At 37.9% G+C, this 22,059-nt stretch overlaps 1 protein-coding gene across 2 annotated transcripts in view; it reads left to right on the top strand.

Annotated features, from left to right (window-relative positions):
• Positions 1–21,815, top strand: part of fstl5 (follistatin like 5) — a 189,934-nt gene extending 168,119 nt beyond the window's left edge. For both annotated transcript variants that reach the window (XM_023328922.1, XM_005800578.2), the window contains 6 exons: positions 5,408–5,434; positions 5,652–5,770; positions 10,314–10,463; positions 13,074–13,181; positions 15,321–15,445; positions 19,500–21,815. In XM_023328922.1, the coding sequence (XP_023184690.1) occupies positions 5,408–5,434; positions 5,652–5,770; positions 10,314–10,463; positions 13,074–13,181; positions 15,321–15,445; positions 19,500–20,202 (1,232 nt within the window). In that variant the 3' untranslated portion in view covers positions 20,203–21,815. The remainder of the gene's footprint in view (positions 1–5,407; positions 5,435–5,651; positions 5,771–10,313; positions 10,464–13,073; positions 13,182–15,320; positions 15,446–19,499) is intronic.
• The last annotated feature ends 244 nt before the right edge of the window (positions 21,816–22,059 follow it).

The following is a 22,059-nucleotide window of genomic DNA, read 5'->3' as shown; positions in this document are numbered from 1 at the left end:
CTGACTTTAAAGGTTTCCCCTGGGGATGCGCAGAGTTAGACTTCAGTGCTAATGTATGCAACACTAAGCTGCCAAAACCACAGGAGCACAGCTCTTAAAATATCAGAAAATTTTGAGACTGAATTTTATCCGGAACATTTTGAACCTTTTTGATGGAAAAGAAGTGGGATCAAAAGGTCATGCAGCCCAAGGACCTCAGAAAACCCCATAGTTTAAGAGTTTATAACTTGGCAAGAAGATTATTACTTATTTTATTTAGCTTACAAGGCACATTCAGGAAAAGATAGACACATAAAGATAACTACCTAGTAGTTTTCTGTGGTATCTGGCACAAAGATGTTAGCTGAAGTGCCTTAATGTCCTGTAAATTGCAAGGTGGGTCGTCCAAAACATTTTGCAGCCATTTTTGCTTTATGGCAGGAAAACATGTTCATGCTGAAAGAGTTCACAGCTTCAGGGAATACATTTTCCATGAAAGGGTATACAGCCCCTGCAACAGTGCTTAGGGACAGGACATGTCAAAGTGACATCAGTATGGAAGGTAGGACCCAAGATCTCTCTGCAGAACATTGTTCAAAACATTACACTTCATCTGCCAGCTTACCCTCTTCCCACAGTGGATCCTGATGCCATGGGATCCCCAGGTAGTACTTCCCTGGCCGTCCATGTGATGTAACAGAAATTGTGATTTGTCAGAGCAGCACCTTCATTCATTTCTGATGCTCATTGTTTGTGCTTTTGGCAGTAGACATGGGCCACCATGAGAACCTGACTGCTCTGCAACTTTGCAGCCACATAAATGCCACATAATGATTCGTCTACTACAGGTGTGTCGGTCCTCAAGGGCCGGCATCCTGCATGTTTTAGTTCTCTCCCTGGTTTAACACATCTGGACCAAATGATGGCTCGTTAGAAGGCCTAAGAAGAACATTGACATGCTGAAAAGGTTGTTGGTACTACGAGGGAGAGAACTAAAACATGCAGGATGCTGGCCCACCCCCAAACAGGTAGTGGAAACAAGCTTAACTTGGTGCTGAGGAGGGTGTCTGGTTTGGCAACCTCAGGGTTTCATTTTTCCTTTTTGAACATGATGTGAATGTGTTGGCCTCTTTAAGCCATGACTTTTCACATATATTGGAGCAGTTCGCAGCAGAGAGTAAAGTGCCAGGATGAGAGTCAGTTCTTCTAAGCCTCAGGCTAATAAACAGAAAAGGGTGGATTTCTCCCACTGGTTCAGGGGTCAATCTTTTGCCTGAAGTAGAGAAGTTTAAGTTTATTGGAGTTTTATTTATGAGTGATTGCAGCCTTTTTGCGCTAATGTTGCTTCTTCAATAGTTTGTCCTTGTTAATAAAAAGCAGTACCAAAAGCTCTCACTTTAGTGGTCTGTCTAAATTTTGACCCTGACCTGTGAGCATGAACTATTCCTCAAGACCAGAAAAATAGATTTCTGGAACAAGCAGCTGAAATTAGCTTCCTCCATAAAGGTAGTCAGTCTCATCCTTTGAGACGGGTTGGGGGAAACGGGGTCTCAGGTTGGACCACTCCTCCTGTTCATCAAAAGCATTCAACTGAGATGGTTCAAGCATCTCACTGCAGTTGATTACAATTTTGGATGGAAACTAGAGAAGCCAAACATTTAAAACTCATCTCTGAATTAAGAAAGTAAGTTCTAAAACAAGTGGATGGGGTTTATTTTATTTGATTGACAGCAGGGAAGAAACAGACAGCCGACTACCTCTGCACTGATTTTATGCAAAATTTGCTCAGCTATGATGTACCAGAAGACAAACAGCATGCAATATTCATTTTTATTACTCAGCCAGTGCAGGAACTTTAAATAACTCTCCTAAATAAATTGGGTAGATTCCTTTCTCTTCACCAAACTTTAATGTGGTCGGTTTAACCCTTTTAGGACTACCATTATAAAAGTCCGCATGAGCATCTTTTTACATTTTTGGATGCTGCAGAGTCATTATTAGGAGCACTCCAATGTTCTTTACATCTATAAAATCCTTATAAGTCCTCCTTTCCAAGTTTGTATGCCATTTATCAATAATAACTGATTAAAAATAGAAAATTTGCAAAACAATAACAAGAACTCCATCCGTTTATAATTTTTTTGACATATTTTTGTAAATATGAAGAGTTTCCTAACTTTATTTACCAAAGTTCCCAATACAAAAAAGTTGCACACAAGCCTTCTAAACCAAACACAATTTATTTGGAGTTTTTTCAAAGCTTCGTTTCAAAGTTACAGCCAATTTTCTAAAAACAATAAAACGAGGGAAAATAAAAAAAATGCTTTTATCAGTGCAATCAGAAAAAAGAAGTGCAGAAGATACATTGCACATTGGACGAGCTCCAAGACTTCGGACGCAGAGTAAAATCTTCTTACTCCGTGTCTTTCCATAATTTTTTTTTGTTGGGTGTTTGCCTTGCAAGAGCAGAGCCAAATAGCACGTGCAGGAAACGGAAATGACTTTTATGAAATCTCACCTGAAGTCATGTGACATTTCATGAAATCTCGTAGTATTTCATTCTGTCAACGTCAGAACAACACAGGAAGTGATTGGCCAGACCCGAGCTGATCTACAAATATAGGGATGGATGCCACATCATGTTTGTGGACCCATCCTTTTTACTATAAATCTGTGAACTCGTCTGCGCGCGCACAGCAACTCGGGGGGGATGTTTAGGGTCGGAAAAGGAAGCGCAATTCTTACAGTTTAATATGCAAAAAAAAAAATTGCTCTACCTTACGTGGTTCGAATTCTACCGGCATTTGAAAAATATGTATGCATCTCAGATCGCCGGCGATCTGGTAGCCCGAATCGGGTTAATACCAAAGATGTGTATTCCTTGAGGGTTTTTGGATAATTGAGGAAAGCAATCAGAAAAATAAATTTTGTGCTAAAAAGGTTTTTGTTTCAGAATTACAGTTAATTACCCAGATGGTTGTATTTATCTAAACCCATGAGTCACATCTGACTTTCCACATATTCTTCTACTCTTAAATTGTCACTTAAGAAAGTATTCATACCCCTCTGCAGACATCTGCCCTCTCCTCCCTCAACACTAACAAGACAATCTTAAGGTCTTGTAGTCACCCCATTGCTTTTAAACATCTGAGATACCAGCTAAGGTACTCACAGCCTCATGGTAGATGACCAATGTAGACGTTGGTCATCTTCCCAGTTCAGTGGTATTATGTGGGGCTACTCTGCGGTAGCTGATGGGGATGTAAAGTCAAGGCACCACGGGATTGACCTATTGCGTCAAGTGCAACATTTCTTACCATCATCATACTGGTCAGATTGCAATAAAGTGAATCCAGAGAACTTTAGCTAAAGGTGGTTCGTTCAGTATTGGCAACACGATTTGTTAATTCAGTAATAGCATCACTTGAAAACAGAAAAAAAAGAGTCAGTGCATCACCAATGTGTTTCATCCTTTAGAAAGTGAAATGCCAGCCACACATTTTGTGTTTTGTGTTCAACATGGACCATGCCAAGCTCCACTTTACGCCTTCTTTGGTTTCTCAATCCAGGCATGGTATTTAAAAGCTCACATAAGCACAGGAAATGGCCGGCTTCATTGGTGATTTATGACCAGCCACGCAGCTTAGATGAGGGTTGATCTTTGCGGCTTAATGATGGAACTGTTCTTTAAGAAAAGCTAAAGTCCCAGAGCAGTTAAGACTTTGCACTCGATTTCTGTCTAAGCTATTCTACAGTCCTTATAGTTAAAGGATAACTCTGTTACCATTTTTTGAAGAAATGCTGATTATCTTTTAAAAAAGAACGTCTTTGCACACCCAAGGCAGTTTTCTGAAGTTACACTTTTGCTTTTACATCTGCTGTAATCCAATTACCTTCCCTCCATTATGCATTCACCATTTTCTGCCACGCTGCTGTGTTGAGCACCACGGGCTGTTTGGCCCACTGTCATAGCAGTGTGCTCGTGTAAACAAATTGAATTTGTGTAACCTTGCTGACGGGTACAAACTGCAGAGTCCAGTCTGGCTGGTGAGAGCGGCGTCCCTAATGTTTGGAGCCCAGTGGAAACATAGTTATTACGGCCAGAAAGAGTGAACTCACCGCCTACAGTGGCAGTCGGCTTGTTTTGTTATATGGATGATGAAGTTGATGTATTGGTCCCTCGCATGCGCAGAACAGCCACAGTCTCTCTACACAGTGATGAATTGCTTCAATACTTTAGGCTATTGGAAAGACTGGAGCACACGAGATCTCATCTCAACTCTTCCTTTCCATTTTCTCCGTTTTTTATTTTGGCAGATCTCAAATAAATTGTTTTGTTTTTTCCTTTTGTTCTGTCTTTGCTTCCCCTCTTTGCTTCCTTGTTCCTCCATCTATGTACCCACTTCTTTTGTCAAACTTTTAATGAGGTAAAAGGTATGCAAGGCTGCACTGGAAACACTTGACAAAGCACTTTTGAAAGATTAAGGCTGACTAACAGCACCGCGGTGCCTCGCTTCCTTTGTCTCTCCACCCTTTTCTTTCTCTGCATCTGTCCACTTGATCAGGAGGCTGTGAGGATGAGCATTGCAATAGAGGCAAGATTAAAATCGGATGTGAATTGGGCTGGAGATTGGTTTGCAGACTGAAAACGGAAACAGAGAGAACACTGGGGGAAAGATGAACAATGAGGGAAGGTCACCACTAACGACATGGTGTGAGAAGACAGTCCTGCTGCTGCTGCTGAGTTGGAGGATAAAATTGACTGGGTTTCAGGATTTGCTCTCATATATGCATGGGAAGTATATATATAAATATATATACATCTTCCTGCCACTTTACCTATTGAGTCGTTTAACAGCATCTCCTCTCAGAGTATCCAGAGGCTGCTTTGAAAGCCATCTGCTGGCCAGTGTTTTACGCCACCCATTAAAGCACTCAGGGTGTTGTGTGGCTTTTAGCCAGTATTTCATGTCATTAGTCACTTCTAAGTGAATTTAATGAGAAATAACCTGTTGCAAGAGCCAAATCAGCCATTATTTCTTCCTAATGCCTTATGATAACCATATAGGTTAAAACATTTGGACTATTTAAGTGTCTGCAGCTCATTTTGATTGAATGATTGTGTAGTTAGTCTTCATTCCCTTTTTTGAGAAAGGTTCTCACCACCAAAAACAAACTGTTATACAGTATTCATAGCTGACTGCCCTCTGTTTTGCAGAGTATGGTATGTCATGTTATTTACAAGCAGAGCATTTGATCGATTGTTTGTTGCAGTAGGAGTCAGAGACACTTTCCATAAAAGTTTCATATAGTTTGCTTTCCTCTTTGCCTCAGCAGGAGTTTCTGTTTGGATCGTAGTTCTTGTAGAGTGGCCCTATTGATTCTTGCATTTATTTTTAACTGTGTTTCCCATTTCTCTCCTTCACAGTGGCAAACATCTTGTGGCGAGAAGAAGGTACGTCTGGGATGCTCCTGCTCTTCTATAGCATTCATTAACCTGAGTTAATTGAATTTGTGTAATAGAGTTACTGAACTGTGATGAGGAGGATTAAATGATTTGTTACTTTAATCGTAGATAGCATTGCTGCCAGCTTATTTCCATTTTAAATGTTCATACTTTGCAGCCTCAGGAGTTTTTTCATGTATGTGATAAACCTGTTGTTCTCCTGCAGGTCTCGGTATTGGAAACATGTTTTATGTGTTTTATGAAGACGGGATTAAAGTGATTCAGCCAGTGGCCTGTGAGATACAGCGGCACATCAAGCCCAGCGAGAAGCTACTGGCTCTGCAGGTGAGTGATCATGAGAAAAGTCCAGAACTAACTTTAACCAAAGTCTTAAGCCTTTTGTTTGATGTAGAGTTTAAAACTAAGCAGAAGACATAAAAACACACCATAAAAGGATATAATTTAGTGTTTGATCACTAGATCTTTATGATCAAATTGGTGTGTTTTCTTCAGTCATTAAACTTTATATTCCAAGTGTTCATAAATTTGCACAAACCTGAGTTTTGCTACTTTTAATTGGTATATTTGTCTTATTCTTTTAGTCAAAATTTGACAGGAGAACCAAATACTTTTCCAACAATTCAAACTGTTGTCTTGATTTTCCTAGCAAACAATTTTCAACTTTTATTGCTGATGTTAATTCAAGTTTTCCTGCACATAAAGTGAGCCTATCTTGAAAATTAGTAGAGACATGACCGGAGGCAGGGCTAAAATAAAAACATATATTTACATCTAAATATATGATGTAAATATATATTTATTTATATTTATATAACTTTCTAATGTGAAATTCTGGGGGCAAGTGGAAAAATATATTTTTGTGCTTTTTTTTCATTCTTAGATTAAATGTAAAATGTTTTAAGCTTAGAATGTCACATTCATATTTGTTGGTGAACCACATCATCATAGGATTGGAAAACATACAGTGCATCATTGTAGAATTAATACCGCTTGAAATTTTCACATTTCCTAATGTTTTCCAACAAACTTTAGTGTATTCATTATAACTTTTATGTATTCATTTCACAAGTTAGCTGAAGTGAAGTGAAAAAAAAAATGAAACATTTTCTGAACAGTGAACACACCAACAAATTTCAGCTGAGTCTTTAGGTGTGTCTCTTTTCGAACTAAGAAAAAAGTTCAGACATGTAAAAATCCTTCAACTTCACAATTATACACTAGATTATATCAATAGATGGTTGTAAGATGATAAAATACAAAAAGCTTCAAGCAGCGCACAGACTTTTACAGGATACTGTATGACTCCTTCCAGACATAATTAGATCATATCTCAACAGTATGTTTCCTCAAGCACCTGCATGATGTACAGCTGTGTTGTCTTCCTCTGCGGGTGCCACGTCGAAAAGAAAATATAGAGCTGTCTTCTTTCCTCTTGCTTTTGGAGCAAGCTTTGTAAATAAATATTTGCAAGTTTTGCAAGAATAAAGCTGACAATAGAACTGGCTGTTCTCATAAGTTGTGAATTTCAGTGCTTTCTGTAACACCTATTGCAACAAATGATGCCTATTTAAAATCTAAATATTTTTCAAATATGTTGCTGCTTAATTTGGGCTTTTGAGCTGCAAGCTATAGACATTTATTGGGGAATTACATTATTTGTTATTTCTTTTGATTACAGCTTTAAATGAGTTTGTGATGTTTGCATATTCTGTAGTCCAGTTATGTTTTTTTAAGAATAGTACCCAAGGCACAAGGGGGGCTTTTGGAGTGTCAAGTCAGCCTGTTTAATTTAATTCATTGACAGACTACATGCAATCAGAGTTGGTTTCACCCCTCAGTGGACTGTTTTACACCCAGCCAGCCCACCTTAAATCACAGTTTATCACCTGAGCTCTCAGGCAGAAAAACATTCAAAGCATTAAACTGATAGATACCTGTTAGATTTACATGGTTTCTCCAATGGACGTTTTCCCTCCGAGCTGCTTTTCATCCTCCAGACCTGTGCTGATTGGATGAAGGTTATACATAAAGCGAAACCATGAATGCACAACAATCAGCCAAGTGTTCCTCTGAGAGGTGTGTTTGTATTAGGATATCAATCACTGTGAGTGTTGTGATGCCAGTTCTACAACCGTCTGGCTGCCCTGCATTGTGAACACGAGGCCATTCCCAGCATGACGCTCGCATTTCCTCCATCACAGAGGGGCATTGATTGATTTGTTATGGTAATCACACAGCCTATTTATTATTATTGGCCAACATATAGAGTAGTAAACTGTGTTGCACACTGTACAGAGCAATACGCCTTAATGTTCAGTTATAGTAAAGTCAGTGTTTAGTCTTAGATCAGCAAAGGTTTAGCGTACTTTGATCTTTTTCAGAAATATTCTGTCAGCCACACAGCAACTAAGCCAATTAGTTTGGTTTCAGAATTATTTTTAAATGATATGTCCAGCTTGATCAAGTAAGAACACTAAACATGGCATAACTACAGAAGTTGTACTTTAAGAAACTGACTCACCAAAACAAAGGGTTTGTTTGGCTTCAGATCAGTTTTTCAGACAAATCCAATAGATTGGCCTGTTGAATAATGACACAATCTAAAGTTTATCTTTAGTAATACTTCAGACAAGGAAGTAGGAACACTTAGAAGTAAAAATGTGTTGCTGTCTGTGAGCCTGTCACAATAAACCACAGGAAGCTGATTTAAGCTCACAACCAATTAACATTTTCCTACAATTCTCAGAACTACAGCTACAAAGTTTGAGCCAGTCTAGAACTTACATGAGATATACTGTAAATGTTCAATGAAATGTTTATTAAACTTATATTTGCAGTTGGTTTCACTGCCACAAAGTTTAATACAGCTTTTAAAAAAATTAAAATGCCTTAATTTCCCTGTATTTAAAAAGATTGCAAACAAATTTCTAACCATCTGGTTTTATTTAAAAATACAAAATCAATTTGAACATTTTTAAAATAAAATGCCATATTGATATTATTATTTGTCACTTTTTATTTCCTAATTTGACAGGGAGAAATTTTGCCTCTTGGACTTAGTAGTGATTTCACACACCTATTGTATTCACACTTTTTGCAATTCTGTTCCTTCACACCTGTGATGTATTTAATAGCAACATATACTGTATATACTTAGTTATTTTCTGTAGCGGGTTGCATACCCCGCAAAAACACTCAATCTTACCAGGTATTTTTTCCCGTTTCAAGTGCAAATATCTTAATACACTTGAAATAAAACTAATTTGCAAGTAACTTTTCAGCAAGATATAGGAGCTGTTTTTATGTAAAAAAAAAATTAATATTGATAAAAAGTACTTGCTCCACTGGCAGATTTTCTCACTTATAACAAGACATTTCTCTCATGTTTAAATGCCCAAGCACCACACTTTTGAATGAAATGAAACTGGTTTTAATTGAAGGAAATGATGAAACATGAACTATCAAAATAATTAGAAGTTTCATATGTATTAAGTGGAAGGCATTCATTATTGTTGTGCAAACCTGAATGGATTTTATCAGCATTATTTTATTTTCTGTCACCAGAAGCATCATCTGAGTTGTCAGCGCTCCAGCACAAGGCTGTTTACTGTAAACTCTGATGATTAGCAAGCTGGTTGAGAAAAATAATACCGGTTGGACACATGACTAAAATCTGAAAAAAAAATTTAAAAATATCCCACGCGTTTTTTTTTTTTATGCACGTGGATGCAGTCCAATTTGCAGTAGCTGCTATGTTTGATGATTCATACTTCACCATGTGAAACTGGATGTGATTTTGAGCAAGTGCACTGAACTCTCCCCATCCCTAATTTTCCTGCCTCAGGGAGGGTTTTTATTAGCAGTTCTACTCCACTAAGTCAGATAATTTAGGTCTTAAACGTTGTTCTTCAAAAAGTTACACAGAATATCACAACCCTCATTTTTTCTATACTCATCTGCATTAAGATGACAAATCCATTGCATATACACTCCATATTTTAGTTGAAAGGGATATAGTTATTTTTTAAAGGCTGTCAGCTACTACTTAAATCACAATCACATAAAGCCCACCCACACACACTCTGACATATGCAACGCGAGAAAACTGAGAAAATTGAAGCCGCCTCCATTCACACCCTCAGCTGGGTGTCATATGTTCGATTTCTCACCTCCTAAAGGCGCGATCAGTGAGGTATTTATGGTCCATAGAATCAAATGACCACTGTGTGGGTCTGCAGGGGTGATGCTGAGTTCAGCACCGATGACTCAACATTTACCTCAGTAAATGCAGGAATTTGAAGATTTTAAAACCATTGGATGTGAAACAGTAACAGATGGCGCTACATCTGGACTTAAAATTAAATCATAGTTAATGGAGTCAGAGATATTTTTATGAATCCAAATAAATTAAATTGCTGTCATTGTTTTTCATATTTGCATTTTGACATAACCTGTTGCTGGATCAGATTTCTGGACAGCGTTAGGTTTTGGGGGCTTTGGAGAGCATGAAGGGAAGGAAAAGTCCCGAGGCAGAAGGCTGACAGGTTTCCAGTTGGCTGAGAAGCCTGGAGCTGCCAGGGCTAGACGCAGAGCAGCTGCAGATCATCTGCAGGCTTTGTCCTGCACATTATATATGGACAAATGAGAGTCATTACAAAGATTTTGCAGGAAACTGCAAAGCTAATTTATCTAAGTTGCCAAGATAACACCACTCATGTCCCTATCAGTGAAAAAGGCAGCAGTAGTAAACAAAACACACAAAAAAGACTAAGGGAAGATAATTGGTTTTTAATGAGATATATTTTCTTGTGATATGAAAAGCAATTAGATCAAAGAAAACGTGTGTGTGTGCTTGTGTGTTTTGCAGGAGGAGGTGTGCCCAACCTCGCCTGGAGAGGTGGTGCAGAGGTGTGTGTGGTCATCAGCTGTCAACGTCAAGGACAAGTTTATTTATGTGACACAGCCAACCTTGGGCCGAGTGCTCATAGTTGACATCCAGACTCAGAAAGCCGTCCAGGTAATTTTGTGGATAAATTAGGAAACTCAGTTGCATGCTGGTCTTGGAACACTGAAATGTGCATCACCTTTACACAGAACAAACGATCTTTGTTTTTGCCTTTTAAAAACTTGAAGGTTTTCAGTGTTTCACATTGATCAGGGGCAGCGAGTCACAAGAGTGGTCAATGTGTCATTATCAATGGTGGGTACTGCTAACTAAGAAGTTATTTAACTTATGTTAGTTAAAGGATGCAGACTTCAGGGGGCTTTGTTGCAAACCATGTGAACCATTTTCACAGAAACATTCTGTGAAGCCTGTGGCCTCGTTCAACAGGACAACACTTCTTGTCACAAAGCAAAAATGGTTCAGGAATAGTTTGAGGACAACCTGTGTGAAGGTTTGACTTGGCCACCAAATTCTCAAGATCTCAATCCAATCCAGCATCACAGGAACATCTGATCCGTGGAGTTCTTATTTCATAAATTACAGGATTTAAAGGATCTGTTGCTAACATCTGGGTTGGAGACACCACTGCCCAACCAAAGACCCAATTGGGCAAGTGATCATAATGTTGTTCAGAAGCATTCAGTAACATAAACAATTAATTGCATGATTACACTAAAATACAATTCTAGAGTAATCATGCAATTGAGTACAAGTTTGAATTTTAATCAGAATGAACAATCATTTGCATCCTCTTGTCTGAATGTTGGGGTCAGGCTGATTTGGCATCAATAATAAAATGTTTTATTTTAACCAAACATGCTATAAATCAAGGCCAAACTATAACTCAAGATCAGTCTTCATCAAGCAAACGCTCTATAATTAAACTGTCTAGTTTTAATTTATATTTATGACTCCTTATGGGTGTGGAGTTTGTCATTTCAACTGATAAAGGCAAACTGAAGATGAAGCAGTTAAATTAGTCATTTTATTGAGCTAAGGTAAGTGTTCAGTAGGATTTAACATTAAGAAACATTCACAAGGAGAAAAATACTTTGTTGTATTTGTCTTTAGTCTTCCTGCTTATCAGAAATCTTGGAAGTGCACCATCTTTCCTCAGTTTCACTTTTCAGCTTTAAGATCAGCCGCCTCACCTTTTGCTGACTGCTAATCCTTGACCTGACCCATTTCATCCAAACTGTTACTGTCAAGATCTGCAGTTAACCTTCACATTGAAGTGATGACCAGGTGACCCCGGAGGGCCGGCTCTTTGTGGATATTGTCGCCTGGCAGCCCTTCAATTATTGTAACATGACAACACTGCCAGGTTTTTTCACACATATACTGCAAGAAGCAGTCCCTCTAATAGTGAGTGTGGCAAACTATTTATCCTCCAAGGGTTTGTTATTTTTAGGAAGCTTGGAAGGAAAATGGCACCACTTCTAGACGTCTTCATCCTGAAACAGTCTGGAGAGCAGCAGTGAGTGAAATCATTGGAGTCAGTGGGTTTTTGAGTGTGTCACAATAAACCAGGGTGGCCCAGATCCCCACAGATGCTCCTGACACCATGGTAGCTGTTTACAGAAGGCTCTCAGGGACCTGCCGGTAAACAGGCTGGTGTCCCAGAGTCTGTCACAAGCTCATTATTTAGCTGCCTGGAGGTTTAGCTGCACTGCATTATGTTACCAGTTGTTAATTAACAACCTGAACCTGTCACTTGTTTTGAGCAGAGACTAGCTGTAGCTTCCTCTCATTTTCTTGTTATACATAAGTAGGACCCTGAGAAAATGAATGCATACAACATGCATTATTTTGGAGAGTGACGTGGTTACTCTTGCTAAGTTATGTAAATTTTTGTAATATCTTAATTCAAGCAGTCAAATGTACCTGCATTGCTTTCTGTGCTTCATCTCTGATGGCTCCTTTGTGTAGAAAGTTACTGCAGCATATTGGCTGAGAATCTTCATAATCTTCCTCAGTCTGTAAGAAGCTGTTAGTTGGGAGTAAAAGAACGAACACCTGTTTTCTCTGATGACTACATGCGCCAAGATTAGTTGGGATTCAAGAGCTATTCTGCTCTTATCTGCAAAAACTCCCTCAGGAGCAGTTTACCTCCTGAATGATGCAGTGCATAATATGCCAAAGTAAACAGTGATATTAGGAATCCAAAGCAAAACAGATAAAGAAACAAAACTGCTGTCACAATGGAGTGTTGGAGTTAGTTTGCATTGTCTCTTCTGGAATGAAACTGCTGCTCCATTCCTTATTCTCTTTGAGTCTCCGGAGTCTCAGGCTGCCTGTCTGCACTCAGGTGGACATAATGCATGAGGAGTTCTTCGCTGCCACTCGTGACTCATCTATTGTTCTGACTTTTTTTTGCTTCCATGTGTCATGAATGAACAAAGGCTGAAGGCAATTACCTCAGCGTGGTAAAGCAATTCTGTCTTTCAGCAGTTGATTTGAAATGCAGTTTTGCATTAAATATGGCCCATGCATAAAAAAATTGCCCGTTTTTTGTTATAAGACGACTTTGTCTGACTGACCCCAATCCATTAGAGTGCAGGTATTGTTTCTTTAACTTTCCCACAAAAGATTTCTTCAAAAGCAATGTCAAATTTGTTTTAAATAGATTTTTTTTTTTTTGCTGCCTTTAAAGCCTGGCTGTGATTTGGTGTCCTCTTTCAGACTGTAGGCACCGACCCTTATCCAGTGAAGCTCCACTATGACAAATCTCATGACCAGGTGTGGGTGCTGAGCTGGGGAGACGTGGAGAAGAACTTCCCCACTCTCCAGGTAAGTCAGCCATCAAGTTGTGCATCTTTCTTATTCGTTCATCTGTAGCAATTTGTGTAGGAAAAATTCAAGGCAGATAGTGAAACATAGAATCTTTTTAATTCAAGAAGTGTTGGAAAAATGTAAAAAAAATAATAATAATAATTCAAATCCAAGGCACCACTACCATGCATCCCTTTTCACTCAAAGTTATGACACAAATGCAGGCTAAATGATCTCACTTGGACAGTAATTAGGAGCCAATGAGAAACATCTTAAAAGGGCATATGTCATAATTCATCATATATTTCCTTTTCAACTCTGTTCAGGCTTTGAGCTCATGATGAATGCATTCCTTTCCATGTTTGAAATTCAGAAATCTGTCAAAGGAAAAGTGTAAGGGTGGAAAAAAGGAATACAACCGGCTGAGAGTGCCAGTTGAAAGTTGCAGAAAAGTGATGTTACACTTGAAACTCCAAACTCAGCCGTTACAATGTTCACCCAAGATTAAAGTAGTAAAAGCAAAGTCTTGAGCTGGAATTTTAGTTCATAAATTAAGATTTATATGGTGTTTTATGAGATCAGGAAGAGAATATCAGGAGAAAGGTTATCTGAGTGTAGCAACTTAAATATCTAGCAAACTGGCACCTTATCTAGGCCTTTAAAAGCATTCTATGAAGAGGAAATCAGTTTTCCTATGAACCAAAACACATAAAGTTGGAACGAATGGATGGAAAGGAAGTTAAAATACTGATATGCAAAGAAATGGCAGCTGCAGTCAACAACCACTTGGCAGAGATGGAACAGAACATGTGACTAGAAAAAACGTTACAGCTCCTTGTAACTTGTCACTGCTGCTGTGCAGACAGTAAATTGTATTAAAGAAACTATTTCTTATCTGATGCACCCAATGATCTTAAACAAGTAAGTTTGCCTCAGTGTCCTGGCCGTTTACTTGCTGCTTAGACTATCTGTTCCCACTACAGCATGAGCTGTGCTGATTTGGGTTTTTCATTTACTAAATCGAAAATTATATTTCTGTCTTAATTTTAAAACAAAGACAGACGTGTAAGCTGTATTTGGAATTAAGTATTATGTTTTTAGAGCGTGAATAAAAATGCACATTTGTGCCATCACTTATTCTCTGTGAAAATCATTGGAAAGGCTTTTTATGTTTTAGTCTTTTTAATATTTCACACTTTTTACGGTCTTAGGTATTTCTGAATGCAAAATCTGATATGTTGGCTTATAAACATTGTTATTCAGAAAAGGTTTACAGGTTTTATTCCACATAGAAGAATTGGAAACTAATACTCTTAAATGTGAATTCTTCCATAGAGGCCAATTCTCATTTTTCCCAATATGACAAGCGTACATTAATCACTCAGCCTCTGAGGGATTTTCAATTGATTTGTTTCATGCTTACCTAATTAATAGTCATTTCCATTTGAGTGGTAAAGTATTTAGAATGTGACGCATCTTTTTCTGAAACAGCCCTTCGGCTTTTAAGAAAAATGACTTCATTATAATTTCAAATTTATCTTGTCTACAGATTTATTTTTAACTAATCAGCTTTATATTCACAAACTCATCTCTATTGATTCTCCTCAAATGGCAAGAGCCAGTCGATGTCAAGCTATATCAAGTCTACAGTACATGTTGGTATGAAACAAAATGAATGAAGCCAGATAACATGTGGCACAGAGTTTTTATCTGTTTGCTCCAGGAGTCGTTTGAAGTCAGGTAGAGACATTATTGGCTTTACTGGAAAATCTTTCTTGTCATTGCAGGCCCAGAAATTCATAATGCGCAGGTCGATCCGTGACAATTTGTTTTGTGCTTTGTGCCACAATCATATTAAACTCAGCCCACACACAAATAGATGCCTGCATGACTTCATGCATGCTGAAGTATAATTTAGACACTGAGGGCAACGGCACACATCAGCGTCTTCCACTGTGGAGCTCCGATAACACGGCGGTAAGAGGCGGAGCTGATGAGTTTTATCAGGAAAATGAAAAACAACATGTCAGCTTTACAAATATTTCCTCTGGTTGAGATGGATTCAAGATGAGGGCTCAAATGAGGAGGCACTGGCAGCTCTGAGTTTGTTCATCAAGGTCATGTTAAACACCTACCTGCTCCTGTGCTGGTGTTCAGGTGATCAATCAGGCCAGTGGAAAAGTCTCCCACCACACAGTTCACACCCAGCCGGTCGGCAGACACTTCGACAGGGTGGAAGACTTCTTCATCCCCGCCTCCAGCCTCATCGTTAACCATGTCAGGTACGTGCAGCAAGAAACAACAACTCTTTGAACACAAGAGCAGTGCTGTGTTGGAGACCAACTGTAAGTAGAGCAGAATGTTGAAGTAGTAGGAAAAGGTTAAATGGTTTTTTGAGTATTTCCACAAACACTAAATGGTGAAGAGGTTTTTTTTAACCTGCTTTATTCTGATATTCTATAACAAAACATAGTAAACAAAAGTCACTGAATTAGTCACTAGTCCACCTTTTACTGTGCAGTAGTTTGCATACGTTCTCACACCCCTTAAACCTTTCCTCATTTTGTCACATTGCAACCACAAATATAGATGCATTTATTGGGGTTATGATAGACCAATGAAAGCAGTGCATAAAGTTGAAGAGGAATAAAAGGGATAGTTTTTAAAAATTAATTAGTAAAACTCTGAAATGTGCATTCAGCCACCAACCCAACCAGGTTTTCTCACAGTATGTTTTGTCTGTTCCATGTTGGTGGCTTTACAGCTGGTTTATCTTCTGTTTTCAAATAAAGAGGTTATCAGAAGTCTGTGAGATGTTCAAAATCTCACAGGTTTTATAATTTCATCCAGCTTTACGGTTCAGTTCTCCTCCACTTCATCCCTGACACGTCTGCTGTTTCTTGGTTTTTTATGTTTTTTCACTAATGTTCTCTAACAAGCCTCTCAGACCTTGACTGAGTCGTTGTCTTTACACAAATATTAACTTTCCTCATTTACTAATTAGGCGAAAGCTGTTAGTTGAACCTGGTTTTCTACAAGCTGTGCTTCTCAAAATATTTTTATAGAAAATTTCAAAACCCATCCCACTCAACAGTGATGGGCTACTTTGTATGTTTTTTTTACATGCAATCCCAACAAAATATTCTGAGGTCTGTGACTAAATGAAAAAATATCCATGTATTTTTATATCTTTTGCTTTAATAATTAGATGTATAAATATATTCATACATCTAATCTTTACTGTGTATTTTATACAATTCCATATTTATCCAAACTGCATCAGGCAGCTTCGATATTCAGAGTTAAGATATTATGAAAAGTCTGGGCGCAAGCAGGTGGTCTGCAGGACTTCAAGGTGTTAATGGTCACCTAGAGAGAAGGAATAAACAGTCTGCTATGTGGGAGTGGTTTGTGCCACAGCTGTAATTAGATCCTCTGAGACCTGCAGGACAGATTACAAGAAAGTATGGCCACATCTCCATGTAATGGTTTTATGCTGTTTTTCACATGAAAGTTTGAGTGAAATCAACTTTTTTACACACATTTTCATGTTTACCAGCACATGTACTGAAAAGAAATTTCACCTGCTCTACATTTTGGTTTTGCTTTTATTCTGTTCTATTTAATTCATAAAGGTAATAACACAAAATAGATTTTTTTTGTGTCTGTGCATTTTAAATAAATGTCAAAAATCAATTGACAAAGTTTGCTATGAAACTTTACAAAAATATCCAAATTAGGAATTATAGGGAAAACAAAGAAATTAATGTATTTCAGTGCATTAAAAAATAATTTTACTCTCTCCAAAGCAGAGATCGAAAAACTTCTGTTATATAGAAAGCTTAAATCACTGCTGCTTTTTGTCTGAGTATTTTGTTTACACATTGTACCATAATTTATTCCATTCAGAGGAAGAAGGCCTTATTGATTTATCAGTTTAGCAACATCAGTGCTGCATGAAGCACATACCTATAATCTATCGCTTTCAGTGACTGTTTTATGACCAGATTCCCTCAGTGGTAACTTTGAGCGATCATTACTCATTAAAGAACAGAAGTGCAGTCAGAAAGCACCTTCAGTGATGTTTCTTTTGGGAAATCAGTGTTTAAAAATATGATTTTAGACTTGCACAGTAGAGGAACTTTTACAAATATGATTTACTCTGCGGGAGCTGCTGTTATGCTCTCAGGGTCTGTAACTGAACTGTAAAACAAACATTACATAAAGAGTCAAGTTGGTAGAAACTTCTTTAAGAAAAAACGCCACAGGAACAAAAAATATGTGAGCAATGAAAAACTCTTACTTTTTAGAAAAACCTTTGAATTATAAGTTGATAAAAATTACCAACATCAGCTGGACAAACAGCAATGGGGATAAATAGTGAATAATTTAATACATGTTGAACAATAAGAGGTTTTTTCCTCCTGCTGATTTATGACTGCAGGATAAATCAGCAGTGAGTTGCCTCCTTTTGTACTTTTTTAAAAGCTGAGTTGTGAGTTTAAAAGCTGAGTATTTTAAATTAAGCTACCAAATCCCAGAAATTGTTGTCAGTGTAGAAACACATTACATTATTGAATTAATATGCTTTGAATTCTTATGTTTTATCTTGTTAACCTGTTTAAGGTTAAACCCTGTTTGCCCTCCAAGTAGTTTGACTTAATAGATGTGGATTTTCCTTATTTGTATGATGTTAAAATCCCAAATTGAAGTAAATCCTAATCCGTACAGCAATGGCTATGCTTGCATAAAATCAACTAACTGCTGTTTTTATTATTTCTTATTGGAATGCTTAAATAATTTAAATATTTGAAATGAATGTGTGAATCTGCAGTTTCACCATCTGCTTTCTCTAAAAGTCTTCCTGGGCTTCTTTTAATGAAAACAGTTTGAATTCATTAAAATTTAATTCACTATTTTTAACATGTTGCATTAATGGCAGTAATCAAGTTCTGTTTTTGGATTATTCATCTTTTATTTTAGGGTGATTTATATTTATCAGTGTTTCAAGAAATGCAAATGTACCAAATTTAGGAAACCAGGCCAGTTTTCCTCTGCAGTCTCTGGCAGGATGTGTGTTGATACCGTTTATGTCTTTATACCCCCATTTTCAAACAAATGTTTGGCTTAATTTTATTTTGAAGAAAAACAATTGTTGGTTCAATGAATCCCATTACAGTGACTGATTCACATGGTGGCTTTCAAGCAGATATTTTCTGTTCACATGCAGTGACAGCTGGGTGCTCAAATGGCATAAAAAATGATGAATGATGACAAGACTGAAGTGGCTGTCGGCATCGATCAGCTGATGTTCTCATTTAATTGGAGCCTGGCAGCTCCTTGCATATCCCCCATGATCATCTGCTTTAGTGTGATGTGCCATTAAGACTTTTTTTCCCTAATGAACAGCGTTTTCACTGAACCTTGGTCATATTCAATATTTCCATTTCCAGTCAAACTTAGAAAGTTAATTGCAAAAATTTATCACAAGCTTAAAAATTTGTTTGAAGATCCCACAGTTGATCAATCCAGGAATAATTTAGCATTAAACTCATCAATTTTAATCTTCAAAACTGAATTAGTACAACATTTTTTTAATTTTATTTTGTGAGGCCTTTAAGTCAAGGCCTCACAAAACATATGTAGTATATTACTATAAATTAAATATACAACTCCAATGGATTAGCTTACATGTATATTAATGAATTAAAATCTCAAGGTAACTAGTAATTTCAGTCAAAAAGGAAAAATTGTTACATATTTTCATTATGTGATATGTTTAATTTTATTTTATTTTTATTATTATAAAACGCCATTGCTAAAAATGCTGGCTGTTTAGAGTAGTGTATCCAAATATATGAATGGAAAGTTGAATGGATTGAAAGTGTGTCAGGAAAAGGTACAACAGAGATGATTCTAGCCTTGAGGAAGGTTATACAAAGCTCATTTCAGAGTTTGGGGCAGGAATCGACTGAGTCAAAAGCTGCCAATAGAAGCATATCCTTTTCTGGATCGTAAACAGAAGAAAGATATGAAAACTGTACTTACAGGCTATGCATCAGAAAGTAAGTATTTGATCATTTTAAAGTTTCCTAACTTACAAAGAATCGAGGAATCTGCAACTTTCATAGGCACAGAATTTGGTTTTGTGACTTCAGTTGATTGAGTGCCTCTGTTGGCGCAGGTGGGTGGAGCAGGGATTGAACCATCAACTTGCTAATTGCAGGGCGAACTCAATAACTGTTCAAGTTGGAACATTTTATCTGGTTACTACATAGTTGAGCTTTTGCAACAAATTTTGATTGAATTTATTTTTTCTCTCTAAATTTCTCTTAGATTTGGTCTCATCTTTCATCGAAATGAGCCCGTCATCTACAAGATCAACCTGGAGACAACGTCTTATGTTAAAAACATCAGTTTATGGGAATTTAACTGCATCCCTAAATCTGTAGCCTACACCCATGTTGGTGGCTACTACTTTCTGAACTGCAGATCCGACTCGACCGGCGCCACACAGCCCCAGCTCATCTTAGACAGTGTTACAGACAGCGTGATTGGGCAGAACCGTGACGTCACAGGCACCCCTTACATGTCTCCAGATGGTCACTACCTGGTCACAGTGGATGACGTCAATGGCCTGATGAGGATCCAGGCCATTTCTGAGCGGGGAAAGATCCAGGAACCCTTCGACATCCACACCAACCTGCACCTTTCCGATCTGGCGTTCCAACGCTCGTTCACAGAGATCCACCAGTACAACGTGTTCGGCAGCTCTGGCCGTCAAACCGACGTGCTGTTTGTGGAGCTGAGCACCGGCAAAGTCAAGATGATCAAGAGCTTGAAAGAGGCCATCAAGTCGTTCGACTGGCCGTGGAGCAGCAGGAACAGGGTCATGGTGAGCAGCGGACTTTTCGGCCAGTACATCATGACGCCGTCCAGGGAGTCCCTCTTCATTCTGGACGGACGACTCAACAAGCTCAACTGTGAGATCACCGACGTTCTCAAAGGCAACGTGGTTGTATGGGTCGGGGATTCTTAGGTCATGACGTCAAGACTCACTGGGTTTTGTTTTCCTTCAAAGGTACAGTTGCACTGAATTTTGTTGCTGATTGTTTAATTTTGTAAGAGTAAAATTAGACGCAGAATTAGAAACTAAATTGATTTGTTAGTCCACTGTCTGAAGGCTGCCATTTGAACTATAAAACCAAGGAGGGCATAACTGATTAGACTGTTTTTAAGTAGTTAATTTATCTCTACCTGGACATTTGCCTCTGTCAGAAATGATTGGTAGTAACTACTAACATTTTTCAGAAAAAATCGTGAAGAATTTGTAAATGTATGCAATATTGCGTTTATTAAGTATGTGAGAATGCTGTAGATAATCCCCTGAGAAAAAAAACAAATGAATTGGCAGAAACACTGGTAAACTGTACACTCTATATCTGTCCAGATCAACTCTTGCAGTTGAAGTTCACCCATCCCCAACTTTTTCCTTGTGCCTTTAAGGAAAATACCCTCCATCTAGGGAATAAGCATAATTATTCCCAGTGTGGCTGCAGACTCCAGCTCATTCTTTGACCTCTTCATTCACGGTGCGTGTGGGTCTTCACAAATCTGCCGCTCTCATCTGTATGTCCGTCTAACGCAGCTGACTGTCTAATTAAAACGAGCCCTTGCTGTGATCCCATCTTGTTTGAAGAGGAGACGGAGTCCTTCATTATGGCTGCACACTCCATAACCTTTGATCCAAAATTATAAACCAGCTTTGGAGGGTTTTGACCACTATCGTATTTTTTTTCCCTTTATTTTCCAAAGCGGAAAAATGAAAGTCAGTGGTGATGCTAAAAATCCTACTAGGTTTATACACAAAGTTATTTAACAATGTCTCCCAGCACAGAGTCAATATAGTGATTGCTTAAAAATGTAATGACTTCAATTTCCTTGGACCAAAAGAAAGATGTTAATGTACAGTTCAGTGTGGTAAACATGCTTTGTCTGCTCTGCTTTGCAGCATGTTTTCAGTGGATGTTTTAATTGTGAACTAATGAAAAAAGCACTCTGGAGGATGGTGTAGTTGTGGTTTTGTGTAGGTGGTATTTGAGGACAAGCCTTGAATGTTAGAAGCAACATTTTCAGATGCTTCTGCAGTAGATGTGTAGCTTGCAAGACACGGAAAAACTGTCTCCTGCTGGACATATTTCTATGCATTTTCACCCTCTCACACTGACTCTGTAACACAATGGGCAAATGTAACTTAAACTCAGTTTAAATTTAAATGTGTATTTATTATATAGAGCTTTTCTGTCTTTCCTGTTCAAACTTCCTCATATATATTTTAGTTTTAATTTCTGTCACGTTTTTCTCTCCTGGAGACAAGAAGGAAATGCTGATAATGAACTCTGTTCTGTACATAGCTGCCGACTGTGAATCCATTAGTTTTTCATGTGTGCACACATTGTTCATTTTACAACCAAATACTCAGCACAGTCCTTTTACAGAATCAAAACATTCAACTGTCATCTTCTTCCTGTTCCTCGGCACATTTTGATCAACGCTTTCAGCTTCATATATCCATGTGTTGTATGTTCCTTCATGTGATTGTTATTTAAAAATAAACCCCGCTTGTCATTTTACTCAATAATAAAAGGTAGATAAAAACATGTGGTGTTTTATTTCAAAGAAACATTTAGTCACTGGTAGTTTCACCTGGCAGCAGAGCCACTCATTACTATTCAGCAATAGCTGCAAGAACAACAAGGTCAGAACTCTATTGTGCTTTTGGGTGTATTTATCTTGAAACAGAGGGTGTATTTCTAATTAAATGATTGTTTTTAAATAAAATTAACAGCTTTGAAGGTCTCTGACATTATGCAAAACAGAATGATTTCAAAGCTGT

Source organism: Xiphophorus maculatus, chromosome 23 (assembly GCF_002775205.1).
Source record: "Xiphophorus maculatus strain JP 163 A chromosome 23, X_maculatus-5.0-male, whole genome shotgun sequence".
NCBI classification, from domain to species: domain Eukaryota; kingdom Metazoa; phylum Chordata; class Actinopteri; order Cyprinodontiformes; family Poeciliidae; genus Xiphophorus; species Xiphophorus maculatus.
Note: the sequence above shows the minus strand (reverse complement) of the source record. Positions and strands in the feature narration are given on the sequence as shown.